We start from the raw sequence: 15,603 nt of genomic DNA, 5'->3' as shown, positions 1-15,603 counted from the left end.
AATAGAGCATTTTGGAATGCTAGAAGCATTTGCGTTATTTCAGTGGATAAACTTGGGATATTGGCAACTTTGTAATGTCGAATTGTTCTTTTAAGGAATATGTTGTCTATGTCTCATCTATGCAAACCATCATTTGTTTTCTGCGATAGTTTTATTCTTTTAAAAAAACGATCCCAAAGTCATTTAGGAGTGTGCCCTCTTCTCTATTTTGTGGGAACCTACACTGTTTCACTTGCTTTGTACAGAAAAGTCTTCTCTAAGTCTTCAGACCAAGGACTCCTTGACTTCCTTGCTGTAAGATTCTGCACAGGCCGAAGTCACTGAGTGAGACACACTGAGTCACAGTGACATATTGACACGGTGTTCATGGTGCTGTTCCTTGCTCCTCCAGTCTGGGACGCTTGGACGCTGACAGTGACTTTTCTTCCCATGAAACTTTCAGTTTCAGTTTTGCAATCCCAGCCTGAGCCCTGCTGGGGATGCTTAGCTGCGGTCCGTGAGCTAAGGCCAGAAGCTGGCGATCTGCTCTTCCGTTTATTTCTCATTCTACAGTACAGCTGTTGAGCTTATAGTTCCTGGGACACTGTGATTAGGCAAAATAGTCCCTTCATTTCTTTCTTTCTTTCTTCCTTTCTTTCTTTCTTTCTTTCTTTCTTTCTTTCTTTCCTTCTTTCCTTCTTTCTTTCCTTCTTTCCTTCTTTCTTTCTTTCTCTCTTTCTCTCTTTCTTTCTTTCTTTCTTCCTTTCTTCCTTTCTTCCTTTTTTTTTTTTCTGGAGCTGAGGACTGAACCCAGGGCCTTGTGCTTGCTAGGCAAGCACTCTACCACTGAGTTAAATCCTCAACCCCTGTCCCTTCATTTTTTATATTTAAAAATTACACTTATTGATGGGGGGGGTTTACAGCATACATCATGGACCACAGGACAATGTGCCTGGAACACTCATTTCCTCCCATCGTGTAGGTCCAAGGGATATAATCCTGGTCATCAGGCTTGGCCACTGGTGCCCTTACTTGCTGTATCATCTTGATGGCCTCGGGTCTCCTTTCTTCATCATGGACAGTACCCTCATCCTCTCAGTGTACTTTAAACTTCTCATTAAGTGACAGAGAGTGGCTCAGAGTTCTAAAAGTCTCAGCGGGACCCCCTTCCCTTTTTGTCTCATGAGCCAAGACTCTCAACTCTGCAGGATACAGACAGGGTGGATCCCTGGGCTGATGGATCAGCATCATCCGGAGGCTCATCACAACTTCTTGGATCCTCCCATAGGTGTGCTGGAAGGTCAGGACCTCATAAACAGAACTGCTCATGATAAGCACATTGGTGATAGGGAATCAAGAGAGACTGGCGGAGGGACGGATGGAGGGAGGAAGATGATGGTCTTTTGGTCTATATCTCATAGATGTGTATCTTGCACTTGGGATAGATCATCAATGAGGTCACCTGTGAAGTTCTGGTTTGGAGGATAACACTCACGTCAGATGACCAGGAGCCATCCTTATCAATGATGTAGTCACATCTGAACTTTGATTTTTGCTTTAAGGTGCTGCTCTGTGTGTTTGTATTTTTCTGCATTCCTTGGGTGTACTAACAAAATGTGAAGAGACATATAACCGCTCTCTAGGCCACTTCAAAGGCAGCCTATCTCCTTCATTACCTCAGCTCTCCCTGTCCATTCCCATCTTTGAGATCGGCAGAGCCTGTCCTTCCTGTTATCACAAACACTTGTATTTCATTTCCTAATATCTTCTCTCTTTGGAATGGAAAGGAGAAACCACTTGGACCAATGTGAGGAGGAAGATGATGGCCTTTGGTCTATATCTGCTATGTGATTCACTGTCAGTGAGGTGGGGATACAGCCCAAATCCCAGGGCCAGGCCCTGGGCTGACTTGAGACCTGATTTGCTCCTTTCATGTGGAAAAAAAGTCAACACACACATAATCTCCCCTGCACCACTTAAAGCAAGTATAAATGTTATCCTGCTGTTTAGAAGAGGAAACTTAAGTACAGACAGTAGATGATATTGCCTCAGGACCCCAAAGACCAACTTCACAGCACAAAGACGATTTATTTGCCCCAGAAGGAAAAGGGCAGAGATAAGAGACAAAGACAAAATGAGAGAGAGGAAGAGGGAGAAGGAGAAGGGAGCAAGGGAAAGAGGAAGGAGCATTTGTCCTGGAAAGGGGACAAAGGGCTGACTGGATAGAGAGGAGACAGACAGGAACCGTAGGAAAATGGTGGTTTATAAAGGTAAAGGGGAAACCTTCATACCTGTATGAGGTATTTAATTTTAATTGGGCATGTTAATTAAGTGAGCTTTTGATTGCTGGACTTGAATACTTTGATAGCTGGACCTTGGTAGTCAGCCTCATGAGAAGGAAGTGGCCAAACAAAAGACTAGACCTTGGTGGCTGGCTTTAGGAATGTGCTCTAACGATTTTTAGCATTCAGAGGGAGTGGGGGAAGGGCACGGCCTGGCAGAGCCATGTCTGCCAGGCTGGGCTGGCCAGAGCCCCTTCACGCACAAAGAGATGAAGTGATTCGGGTGTTTTCTGATGAAGTGATTCAGGTGTTTTCCGATGAAGCGATTAGGGTGTTTTCCGTTGAGTCTTGTTTGCTGTGTCAGGGTCTGCTCTGCTGCCAAAGCAAAATACCACAGGCTGAGTGATTAAACTCTTGTCAGCATAGAATTCAAAGGGAGTAAGAGAATCCGTCCTTGAGCCAAACAGTCTTAATCATCCGTTGCCCATTTTGGTTGCTCAGAGTAACACTTAATGTGGGGATGTTTTTATATTTACTCACCCAAAGAAAGTTATGATTCAAGGTGTTTTCAAAAAAGCACCAGCCACAGACTTCAGAGCCTGTTTGATGACATTCTTGGCTTTTGGGTTGGTGACAATGGGCACTCTGATAAGTTGATACATTCCCTGAAGTTTTACCTGACAGTTGCAAGAATGTTGGGCGAGACACAGGGGTGAGTGATGAATAACTGTTAAGTAATCTAAAGATAGCCCAAGATAATTTCTATCTGAACGTACCACCGCCCATCCAAACTCTCCGTCATCAGGAAGGTTATGGTTTTCAAATTTTATTATTGTTATTGTTGTTGACTGGGGAATATGTGTAGAGGTCAGAGGACAGCTTTGTGGAATCTCCTTCTCTCCTTCCACCTTTATGTGAGCTCCAGGGATCAGGCTTGCAACATTGGGCAGCCAGTGTCTCTTCCTGCTGAGCCATCTCCCCAGCTCTGACTACCCAGAAAGTTCTATCCAGTCAGTCAGCGTTATAGAATCTTTACCATAGTGGTTTTTATTTCGTTTTGTATTTTGCCTCCTCAACAGTTCTGTTCACCCAGAAGAACAGTGTGTGTCTTGTCTTTTCTCTCTCTCTCTCTCTCTCTCTCTCTCTCTCTCTCTCTCTCCCTCCCTCCCTCCTTCCCTCCCTCCCTCCCTCCCTCCCTCCCTCCCTCCCTTTCTTTCTTTCTTTCTTTCTTTCTTTCTTTCTTTCTTTCTTTCTTTCTTTCTTTCTTTCTTTCTTTCTTTCTTTCTTTTTTATGGTTCTGGGCTGGAGATCTGACCTCAGGGTGCATGCATGGTTCAGCTCTGGTGAGAACCGGCTTCTGGCTTCCAGGCGACAGCCTTCCTGCTGGGTCCCCACATAGTAGGAGAAGCTCTCATCTTGTTTTTTTTTTTCTCCTCATAAAGATACTAATCTTCTCTTGGCCAGGACGCCTCATCTGCATGATTTCATTTAAACCCAATTCCTTGCCAGAGGCCTCCTCTCCCAGTAAATACCATCAGATTGAGGCTAAGGATGAAACAACTTTAAATTAGAGAGAGTACCAGCTTTGGTCTCTGCACTAAATCATATTAGCTTCCGCTGGTTAAATGGGGGACAGTGCTCACAGACCCCGCAGTCAATGTAACTGGTTGTTTTTATCCTTTTGCCTCATGACTGTCTGCTATCATTAAGGGTCGGTACTTGTTTGTGATTTTTTTTTCCCTCTGAAGGAGATGAGGCTCTCAAAAGAGGAATCAGGAGCTGTAGAGACAACTCAGTAATTGAGAATGAATACTGCTTTTACAGAGATCCTAAGTTCAGTTCCCAGCATGTCAGTTGTCACAATTGCCCGAAACTCCGGTTCTAGGACATCTGACACCCTTCTCTGGCCTCCATGGGTGCTACCCTCGTGTACATACATACACAGTTTTTAAAAGAATCAAAGATATGAAAAAAGAATTACAGGCCCTGTAGTAAGCACAATAGTGTTGCATTTTAAGGGACGTGGTAGCAAGACAAAGACACAGATGACTTTGCTTAGGAAGTTACGGAGAATATGGCACTTGAAGAACGGTAGGGGGCTGGGAATGTAGGTCAGCTGGTAAAATTCTTGTATAGCATTCTGGGAGCCCCAGGTTCATCCTTTGGCGGCTCACCTGTAACTCCAACACTGAAGTAGTGGCGGGGGTGGGGGGGTCAGTAGTTCAAGGTCGTCCTCTGCTACACAGTTGAGGTTGGAATGAGGAGGGGCCACCGAGGACAGGAGCACACTTGTATTCATGTTTTCGCCATGATGGATACCATGTCAGGATACTGGCTACTTAGGTTCACAGACCGTCACCTCAGCCCCCTGCATGCCAAAGGAACTAGGGAACAGAAATTGACAGAGGAAATTTAGTTTATTTACAGTTTGGCCACGCCAGAGGAGAGGATTTCTTCCCCATTAGGCAAAGATTAGAATGTATGTTAATTTAGCTGTGAGACAGTTAAATTAAGCCCCTGAGGGGCAGAGGCTAATCCAGATTGTCTCCATTACAGTTATAGGGACAAATTTGTTTTTTAATTTTTTTATTTTTCAAACTGGGGTGAGGAAATAGGATCTAAAGATCCTCCAATCCTTTAAAATCTTTTTTTTTTATTTTTATGGGTGTTCTGCATACATTTAGGTCTACATGTATGCAGTACCCACAGACGCTTCCACATATATACACACATATGTGCATGCACATTCAAAGACATGTATGCATATCATACACTACACACACACACACACACACACACACACACACACGTAGTCATGTAGTGGAGGAAAGAGGAGAGTAGGCAGAACAAGTCTGCCTATGTTTTCTATGGGGAGTTGTAATGGTAGCAATGGAGATTAGTACCAATCCCACCACCCATCTGAACTTGGACCACTTTCCCTGTGATGGTTATTTGAACTGGAGTGGAGTGGAAAATGGGAATAAACCTGGAAGGACTGAATATCCTGTGGTAAGTCCTAGCTGTATCGTAGCATGCTGACATACCCCGAGTCCTGTGCAGAACGGGACAGATTATAGCAAACAGGTCAAAGTTAATAGGCAGCTTGTCAGGGACCTGGAGAGCATGCCTGGTTAATCATATCTAACAGTGCAGGAACAAAATGAAGAGAGGACACAAAGACCTGAAGTAGATCCCACAACAACACTGGTAAGATACATTCCGAAATGAGTTAGAGCCCATAAAAGTGAGCCCCTCGACCTAGCACATGTTGTGGCACCATAGGCAACAGGGACAGGGAAGCACGTCAGGGCTAGCTCACCAACACCAGCACTTCCCCAAGAGCGGGTACTATGGGCAGTGTGAGCTGCTCTACATGTGTGTGAAAACTAAATTTGGATCACCAAGCCTTGTGTCCTGTCTTTGATCCCCAGACCTACAAATGGTAGAAGACGACAATTGCCTTCTAGTGGTCATTACCAGGCCACCACATACACACACGTGCATGCACACAAACAAATAAACTGTAAAACAAAAAAAATTAAATAAATTCACCATCCTTAAGCAAGAATTGCTAGAACTGGATTTTGTCAATATCAAAATTCTGCAGTGTTTATAGATAGTAAAGATGGTCATAAAAGCACACGAACAAATGCACGTCTTCGATGGCCTAATGAAATACCAATGGATATTTGTAAAAAGCTTTATTACATACCTACAAAAAGAGAAGAAACCCAAATGATTTTTTAAAAAAACTCTCTGCAAGCTCTTGGTGTGGCAGTTTCAGGGCTGGATGAATTCCTGCCCTCCTGGGCACCATGACAAGGAAACGACTGGGACTCAGGGACTCACTCCCATGGTGGGTTGTTTGCAAATATAATCAGAGTATAATGACCAGAGAGGGCAAGTTCTCAGGAACTGTCACTCTATGGGGCCAGGGCTGCATGAGTAGCTCTGCCAGAGAAATGGCACCAAGAGTGGAGCTGGGTCCTCTTTGTCTGAAGGCAGAGTTACAAAACCCCAATGGCCACTTGGAATCGCACCTTAATGCTGAGCTCTGTAAAGCTGTGTTCTGTGCATATGCACCAGCGATAGAGCTTGATCTATGAATAGGCAGGTAGGTGATTAATTCAATGGCCAGGAATAAAATATGACTATGAAAACAATTATGATACCTTATCATGATAATGATCTCCCTTTAAAGACTTGAGATAAATACTAATGTTGTCAGAGTACATTTGACTTCATGGAACTGAAACCATGGAGAAGAAAACCGTGGATAAGGGTGAGGACTGTGCAAGTGGGTGTTACCTCTCCATCCTCGCTCTGACCCCTGCACCTCATGCCTGCCACTGGGCAAGCCCTCGGCGAGCATTTGATGAATGAATCAGATGTGTGGGATTATGGCTGAATGGTGAACTGGGAGCTCTGTGTCTTGTGTGATGTGTTCTGTGTTTACCTTCCATACAACAATATACGCTTCCTCCTTTCTGTCCCCATGGCGCTAGCTCAGGGGCATTAGCTTTGGGGTCCTAAAAGGAAGACAGTTACACGCCTACATTCATGTATGTATATTAACACAATTCCAGGTGTATGTTCCAACCCTCTCTGCACCCTGTGATCCAAATATGTTGGCCTTACCTGAGCTCAAAGATGAATAGTGAGTTTGTTTGCTTTGCAAGGATGCAGAACTGATTTCCAGAACCCACAAAAACAACAATAAAACATCAACAACAGACAACCCATCCGACGAAACAATCAAACAAAAAATGGCTATGGTAATGGCCGGGGATGAGGAGACAGAGACAAGTGGTTAAAACATAATGATGTAGATAGGGCCTACGGACACACATTCAGGATGTGGCCACCACATATCTGGCCACCATATATGAAGACATGTACCTATGCACCCCCACACCTATACCCCACACCCACAAGTGCTTAGATTCAGTTGGTTAAGGTGACAGCTGTATTCAAGATGGCGGAGTCCTCTATTCACCCAAATTCTATTGTCCAGAGATGGTGATGAGGTAGGTGAACCTGGGCTGCTATCCGACAAGTTGTTGGAGGCTGCTTACTTACTGCATGGGCTTCTGTGCAGTCTGGGTAAGCTCTGCTAGTTGTCCCAGAGGCTGGAGGAAGGAGTGCCCCAGGAGTCAGAGGGTCGCTTGGAGGTGACACACATGAGAGGCCCTCGAGCCTGCTGTAGTAAGGAACCTGAGAGAAGAAGCCCGGGATTGACCTTGGTTCCTAGGAGCACCAAGGGGCAACTCAGATTGGAGGCTGCGCAGCTCTCAACGGTGTGGAGGTGGCTTGCTGGGGACATGAGATGGAGAACTGCATCGTGTGAATTGTGCTGGGGTCAGGAGATGCTCTGGGTGGAGGACGGTACCTGCTGTATTCTCCCAGTTCATGCTGCCTTTACACAGTGCCTGACTCCCTCCTCCCGGCACGGCATCCGGGTCTGGATGTCTTTCCCCTGACCACTGCTGCTAACCGTCCAGAGTCACTCAGGCTTCGTGGCCTTGCCTTGGAACTCAGCAGGAGTTCTCTGCAACTGAAGGAGCATGCCATGTGTTGTCACTGAGCTAGGGATTGGGCTTCAAAGCACCTTGGGGCCTGGGACAGGCCAGTGTGGGAGGATCTTGGTGGTAACCACATCTTTGCCCTCCCTCCTTCAGGCTGCCCATTCTTCAAGGAGGGACCTTCGCCTTCGTGGCTCCCTCTCTGGCCATGCTCTCTCTTCCTGCCTGGAAATGCCCAGAGTGGACTCTCAATGCCAGCCTGGTGAACACCAGCTCTCCTGAATTCACCGAGGAGTGGCAGAAGAGGATCCGAGAGGTAACGGGAGAGCTGGCTGCGGGAGCTGAGGCACTTGCTCACCATTCATTATCCAGCTCCCTATTCCAGAGACGGTTTACTTAATCCAACTTAATCCACTCAAGAAGCTGGCATCCCAGTGTGTGTGTGTGTGTGTGTGTGTGTGTGTGTGTGTGTGTGTGTGTGTGTGAGAGTGTGTGTGTGTATATGTGAGAGTGTGTGTGTGAGTGTGTGTGTATGTGTGTGTGAGTGTGTGTGTATGTGAGAGTGTGTGTGTATGTGAGAGTGTGTGTGTGAGTGTGTGCGTGTGTGTATGTGAGAGTGTGTGTATGTGTGTGTGTGAGTGTGTGTATGTGTGTGTATGTGAGAGTGTGTGAGTGTGTGTATGTGAGAGTGTGTGTGTATGTGAGAGTGTGTGTGTGTGAGTGTGTGTGTGTAGTGAGAGTGTGTGTGTGTATGTGAGAGTGTGTGTGTGTATGTGAGAGTGTGTGTGTTTGTGTATGTGAGAGTGTGTGTGTATGTGTGTATGTGTGTGAGTGTGTGTGTATGTGAGAGTGTGTGTGTATGTGAGAGTGTGTGTATGTGTGTATGTGTGTGTGAGTGTGAGTGTGTGTATGTGAGAGTGTGTATGTGAGAGTGTGTGTGAGTGTGAGTGTGTGTGTGTATGTGAGTGTATGTGTGAGTGTGAGTGTGTGTGTATGTGAGTGTGTGTGTATGTGAGTGTGTGTGTATATGTGATAGTGTGTGTGTATGTGAGAGTGTGTGTATATGTGATAGTGTGTTGTTTGTGAGAGTGTGTGTATGTGTGTGTGTATGTGTGAGTGTGTGTGTGTGTATGTGAGAGTGTGTGTATATGTGATAGTGTGTTGTTTGTGAGACTGTGTGTATGTGTGTGTGTATGTGTGAGTGTGTGTGTATGTGAGAGTGTGTGTATATGTGATAGTGTGTTGTTTGTGAGACTGTGTGTATGTGTGTGTGTATGTGTGAGTGTGTGTGTGTATGTGAGAGTGTGTGTGTATGTGTGTGTATGTGTGAGTGTGTGTGTATGTGAGTGTGTGTGTATGTGAGTGTGTGTGAGAGTGTGTGTGTGTGTGTGTGAGAGAGAGAGAGAGAGAGAGAGAGAGAGAGAGTGTGTGTGTGTGTGTGTGTGTGTGTTGGGAGGGAGAGAGAAAAACATTCCAGTAAGAAACAGAAAACAAAACATGGTGACAGCAGGATGTGGAGCTGCTTGGATGGAGACCATGGGAATGGAGGACAGATAGGTCTTGACACCACTCCTGAGTCTTCCAGGAGGCAGCGTGCAAGTGACATTCATATTTTCTTCAATGCATTGTTTTTGTGATATGTGGGGAGCCCTATATCAGGAGTCAGAAAACTGTGGGTCTTGGACCAAATCTCACCTATGACCTGTTTTATTTTTATATGTATGAGTGTTTTCCCTTCGTGTGTGTATGTATGTATGTATGTATACCACATGCATGTAGTGACCTCATAGGCCAGAAGAGGACTTCAGATCCTCTGGAACTGGAGTTAAAGGTGGTTGTTAGCCAGCATGTAGGTGCTAGGAAATAAATCTGGGTCCTTGATAAGAGCAGCAAGTACCCCCTAACCACTGAGCCATCTCTCCAGCCTCTATGGCCTGTCCTTTTATGGCCATGGATGAAGGATGACTTTTCTATCCTGAAAAGGCTGTTTGAAAAAAGAAATACTATGAGGCAGAAATCCCAATCTAAACCATTTCCTAAACCATTTCTAAACCTTCTTGGGCATTCACAGAAATTCTACAAGTCCTACTGTATAACGCAGGGCTGAGTTCTGGCTGCCAGGGGTGGGGGCTGTCACTTCCATTTCCCTAACCTGGCCCTCAAGAATCCCAGCATAATGAGCCACAAAACCAGTTCTGTCTGTGCTACATTATTAGCTCTTTCTGCTGGCCAAGGTTTCCCACAGTATTGATTAACAGAGAAAGCCCTGTCGTGTTAACCTCTGCTGTCATTGATCAGTGCTCGGTGGTTTAATTCACTCTTGGGATGGGATGGAATCCTCGTGTCTGTGTCTACTGAATTACATTTATCTCTACTCACCTCAGTTCCTGATGCCACAGAGGGTCGCTGACTGCACAGCGCAGGGCCAGTCACCGGTGAGACTGAGATTGAAGGAACTGTCAAAGAAAAGTGAACAGAGATTTTGTTTATAAAGAAATAGTGGCAGGGGAAAAATGTAGGAGACATAGGAGAACTGACTCTATCTCCAGTGTCATGGCACCTGGAGCCCCAGAACACACAGAGCCAATACATAAAATGATGTTTTCAAATGCTGTTTTAAAGTGAGCTTAATAGTTTAAAAGCAATGTTGACACAGCAAAAAGGAGGTTCATAAGCTAAGGGTCAGCAGGGGAATAATCGAAAAGGTGACTGTGAGTGGTAGAGAACAGAAAGTCTGAAATTGAGGTGACAAAATGTGGGGCTAAAAGGAAAATCCTCTAATAGGAACTGGGGGAGGTGGTGGAGAAAACAGAGAAGCAGTAATATTAAAGAGGGACAGAGATGAATCGTTTAAAGTCAGGGAAGACACAGCGGGAAGAAAAGCACGGAAGTCCTCAATGGACTAGCTAAACATCAGCCCGCAGCCAGATACCCCGACGAAACAGTAACACCAAGTACAAGGGCTGGTAAGAGTAGTGAGAGAGAAGCAGGACCCGGACACAGCTCGGCGGCTCGGTGTGTGAAATGCAAGCATGGAGGTCTCGAACTCCTAAAACTGAACAAAAGGAGGGCACACGGCGCATGCGCCTGTGCGAGAGGCGAGAGAAAGATCTGGCATCACCGGCCGGTCTTTCCAGCCAATCAGTGAGCTCCAGGTTCAGTAAGTGACCTTGTCTCAAAAAAGTAAGTTGGAACTGGGTGTGAGAGCCCAGGCAGAGGCCAGATAGCTTGGACTACAGAGTGAGACACTGACTCAAAACAAACAAACAAACAAACAAACAAAAAACCGTGAGGTGGGACAGAATTAAGGAAGACATTGACGTTAACCTCTAACTGCGTCGTGTACCCACTTGTATACACACAAACCATGAGAGAAATTTTAAAAATGACCTACAAAAGGATAGGAATTAGATCTTTGGTGTCCCTTTTACTAGCAACACCTGGGACTATAAGAGAATGCCAAATTCTCAAAGTACCGAGAAAAAAATGATCATTCCTTTCTCGGCTGTAGAAAGGGCTATAAACACAGATATCGAGAAGATAGTTTGATAACATGTCCATTTAGCAAAGCAGTAGTAGCTCCCTCCTCAGGGAGCCATGGGCTTTTACCGGGTTTACAGTACCAGGCAGGAATTTTCTCTCAAATCCAAGCAGAAAGTGGTTGGCTACCCCATAGCAGTCGTGCCACTGTATCAGAATAAGCTCACTTTACCCGAACGAAGTGTTGCTACGATGGACAGTGTTTGTTGTCCAGCACCGAGCGAGGCGCTGATTCTCACCTGCCCGGCACCTTCTAGCACTGGGAAAGCGAGCCAGCGGCAACATGACCGCTTTTTCTTTTCTTTTCTTTTTTTTTTTTTTTTTTTTTTTTTTGGTTCTTTTCTTCGGAGCTGGGGACCGAACCCAGGGCCTTGCGCTTCCTAGGCAAGCGCTTTACCACTGAGCTAAATCCCCAACCCCATGGCCGCCTTTTCTTATAAGGACACTAATGCTGCCTTGGGGGCCACCTCCTGTTAGCTTTGTTAAACCCAATTATCCTCTGAGGCCCCCATCTTCAAACACTATCACAATGGGGACTGGGGCTTCAATATATAGAGGGACACACTTCAGCCCATGGAGGTGGGTAAATAAATTAATATCAACTATAAAGAAACATGTTACTGTTCATATTAATGACTAAAGAGAATAGAAAGACGCACAGGCAAATATTTGGTAAAATGGCACGGAAAGCAGATGGCGCTGTTGATGGAGCTTTTAGGGTCAAACTGGGACAAGTCTGTATGCTTTATTTATCGTGGGATCTCTTCAATAATTATATATCACTTCTCTCATTGCTGTGGTGAAAGACCTAGTGGAAGTGTCTTGAGGGTAGAGGAAGGAGGGTTTCCATTTGGCTCACAGGTCTGAGGACACAGTCCACCGTGGTGGGGAAGACATGCTAAAGTCTACGGTCCTTGTTGGTAGGAGCCTGTGATGTGACCCAATCACATCTGGAGGAATCAGGAAGCAGAGAGAGAGCTAGGCAGGAACCAGGCTGAACCTCAATGGCTCTCCCATACCCACTGTGGCCCCAGAGGTCACCCATCCCAAAGGCTCAATCGATGGCCTCCCAAGCAGCAACACCAGTTAGGAACCGGGTGTCCACACACACAAGCCTGTGGTGTACGTTCTCTTTCAAGACACAGAAGCAATGGAGTCACAGTTTAGAGGCAATAACTCTCTAAGAACAAAAATAGGGCACCTCAGTTGGAAGAGTGTTCGCATAGGGTTCGAAAACCCCTGGGTGTGATTCTCAGCAGCCCTTAGACCAGTGTAATGCTCACATTCTGGGGGTTGGGGCAGGGAAATCACAAGTTCCTAGTCATCTTTAGCTACACAGTGAATTCAAGGTTAGCCTGGACCACACGAGACTCTGTCTCAGAAGAAAAAATATTTGAAAATAGAAGAGTTGTTACCATCCACACCGTTAAAGCAAAAAGGGAGAAAGACTCATTCACCTCAACAGATGGGGCAGCACACACCCAATCCAGGCCTGCTCATGGCTCCTCGATAGCCCGCACACTGAGAATGGTTATACACTGTCAGTGCTGATCTTAAGAAACAAAGAGAGTAAAATACCCTGACCCATCAAAATCACACGAAATTCCAACTTCATGGCCTGCAAATGAAGTTCCGATGGAGTGTGGATTGCTCATTTTCGTCTTGCCCAGAAACACTGCAAACACTGCCCACGTGGCTACCTGGGCCTAGAATATTCTGTCTGTTTGTGGGTAAAGTTCCCGACCACTTGCCACAGAAAGTGGAAGGACAGAAAAACAGACAAGCACTGCTGCCCTTGTGACAAGTCTTCCTCACCACAACCGCTGTGATCAAAAAGTAACTGTGAAGCCTATTTCCTGAAGACGGCAGTTACGTTAAAGTGTGAGATCAGAGCCCCCTCACCGTATGTTCCTTTGTGGTCCAACCTGGCCTCTGTGCTGCCTGGGGGAGTCTCCAGGTGTAATCAGGTTGGGCAGTGTGTGTCGGCCTGGCCCCCCGCTGAGGCCCACACCCTCCCTTCAGTTGCAGGGCGCTGTCATGGTGGCTTCCTGCATCCAGATGCTGGTGGGTTTCTCGGGCCTCATCGGCTACCTCATGCGTTTCATTGGCCCCTTGACCATCGCTCCAACCATTTCCCTCGTGGCCCTGCCTCTCTTCGATTCTGCTAGCAATGATGCCGGGACCCACTGGGGGATTTCTGCCCTGTGAGTATTCTCTGGGAAAGGCAGGCCATCTCAGTCCTGTTTGGCGGAAGGTTACCTGCGGGAGACTTATGGGAGTCCAGGTTATTGGTAAACCCTCGTGGCTTACAAATACCTCTGTGGGCCATTATCACACCTTAAAAAGCATCACAGCTGACACTTAAAATTCATTATTACTATTTGATATTCTACTCTTTTGAGTCACATGGACAACCTGTTCATCACAACGGTGTATGAGAACATGTGGTGTTTATGAGAACTTGACTCCACCTTGGCCCCACCTTCACGAGTGTTGTAGCCCGTGAGAGGAGACTGAGGTCTTACAACCTGCAGTACTGGGAGACAGCCACGAGTCAGAGGATGCTGTGTGTGTGCAGTGAAATGACAGCCAAGGAGGAAATTTGAGGAAACGCCTGGGAAATGGAGCCTCCAGCATTTACACTGAGCTTAGGGGGGGTTATTCCCATCCCCCCTGTGGTCCGAGAAGAGGTGTGAGAGGCATCAGGGATGCAGAACTGCCTGGGAGACGTCTCTGACTCTGGCCTCAGTGGCTCTGATGGCTGGCTTGATCCTGCTACCCGCAGTTCATCTCTCTCCAGCTCCCGGAAGTGACAGTCCCCTGGGCCGTTATTTCCCTTCAGCCAATAGCATCTTCCGCTGGGGCTCAACACTCCAGGGATGACAGTGCATTCTTTCTACAGGGACTCAGCAAAAGACACCGATGCCACTGGCACATGACGGCTCAGCCTCCTGGCCCAATCCTTGGGGGGTACCTTGCCCACACCATGAGGATCCCAGCTCACCAAAGTGGGTGTGGCCATCTGTTTCTGTTTCAGGACCATCTTCCTCATCGTGCTCTTTTCTCAGTACCTCAAAAACGTCATGGTTCCTGTGCCTGTTTATGGAGGAGGGAAGAGGTGTCACATCTCCAAGTTCAACCTGTTTCAGGTCTTCCCTGTAAGAACCACCCCTTATCCTCTTTCCACTCTTGGTTGGCTCACCTGGAGCAGGTAGGGAGATCTCCCCAAGCCTGGCTAGCTCCATAACCGATGCTCTCTCCTCTCTGCGGGCCTCTCTTTAGGAGGCTGAGGCGCATGCATGGGTGCGTGGGTGCATGGGTGCGTAGGTGCATGGGTGCGTGGGTGCATGGGTGCGTGGGTGCGTGTGTGTGCATGTATGTGTGTTTGTGGTGTCACACCCCCTAGTGGTTGGTGGTGTGCCATCTCAGGTCCCTGCTCTGAGAACTGGTATGATACGGACAGCCTTAGCTCCTGGCTGTCCTCATAGCCAAGCACTTAAAACAACAGCTTCACCTCTAATGACTTATGGGTACCTCCTTTTCCAGAGCTTTCTAGAAAGATGCTTCCACATATTTCTCTCTGACCCCAGAAGGGACAGCTTCGTATTGCACAATGCTCTCCGAAGGGAGAATTCGCAAAGCATTCTGGGATTCCACTTTGTTTCAGGCTCTGTTAGAGGATCAGGCCTAATCCCATGGCACAGATGGAGACAAGGGCACAACGTGAGAACCAGGTTGTCACCCTTTTGCCGCAGGCTTGGCCCAGCACCACATTTCTGTCCCACTCTGCCCAAGGTCTCTTTCCACAGAGAAATTTCTGTCTCTGTTTCTAGTCTGCTTCCTTAATGTGCTGATTTATCCATGGACACAGCAGAATCCCATTGTCGGTGGCAAAGTCAGTAACCCGGTGCACCTCAGTCTCAAAGCCCCCTTCCCCCATAGAGAGGAAGGGGTGGGGCAGGCACAGCGTGAAGGGCTCTCCCTTTGGCAGGTGCTGCTAGCTCTGTGCCTCTCGTGGCTCTTTTGCTTCGTGCTCACTGTCACCAACACCTTCCCCGAGTCCCCCACGGCCTATGGATACATGGCCCGCACAGACACCAAAGGCAGCGTTCTGAGCCAGGCCCCCTGGTTCCGCTTCCCTTACCCAGGTGAGGAGAAATGAGTGTTTGGGACACAGTTTTCCTGGGACTGTCTGTGGGATTCCAGGCACTGGATGGAGGGTTGAAAAGGGTTGGGGAGAGATTGCAAGGAAACATGGGCTCTGGGGAGAGGAGAGGGTG

The 15,603-nt window shown here is 47.0% G+C and overlaps 1 protein-coding gene and 1 long non-coding RNA gene across 5 annotated transcripts in view; one reads left to right on the top strand and one right to left on the bottom strand.

The window, feature by feature from the left end:
• The window catches only part of Slc23a4 (solute carrier family 23 member 4), a 47,896-nt gene that overhangs the window by 20,602 nt on the left and 11,691 nt on the right, over positions 1 to 15,603 (top strand). For 2 of the 3 annotated variants that reach the window (XM_087657221.1, NM_001270038.2), the window contains 4 exons: positions 7,940 to 8,099; positions 13,346 to 13,527; positions 14,361 to 14,481; positions 15,315 to 15,471. In XM_087657221.1, the coding sequence (XP_087513347.1) occupies positions 7,940 to 8,099; positions 13,346 to 13,527; positions 14,361 to 14,481; positions 15,315 to 15,471 (620 nt within the window). Of the gene's footprint in view, positions 1 to 7,939; positions 8,100 to 13,345; positions 13,528 to 13,862; positions 14,535 to 15,314; positions 15,472 to 15,603 lie in introns of those variants that run through there. The other variant, XM_087657222.1, reaches the window with a different exon arrangement.
• Positions 5,946 to 15,319, bottom strand: LOC103692099 (uncharacterized). Of its 2 annotated transcripts, XR_015686462.1 has the most exons (5): positions 14,526 to 15,224; positions 14,328 to 14,419; positions 10,163 to 10,239; positions 7,651 to 7,815; positions 5,946 to 7,475 (listed from the first exon to the last, which is right to left on the bottom strand). It is a non-coding gene; the product is annotated as an uncharacterized LOC103692099 (long non-coding RNA). The 2 variants fall into 2 exon arrangements; XR_015686461.1 differs by lacking the exon at positions 7,651 to 7,815 and having other exon boundaries at positions 14,526 to 15,319.

Source organism: Rattus norvegicus, chromosome 4 (assembly GCF_021556685.1).
Source record: "Rattus norvegicus strain SHRSP/BbbUtx chromosome 4, alternate assembly SHRSP_T2T, whole genome shotgun sequence".
Classification (NCBI taxonomy): Eukaryota; Metazoa; Chordata; class Mammalia; order Rodentia; family Muridae; genus Rattus; species Rattus norvegicus.
The sequence above is the reverse complement of the archived record's forward strand: the minus strand, read 5'-3'. Positions and strand labels throughout refer to the sequence as shown.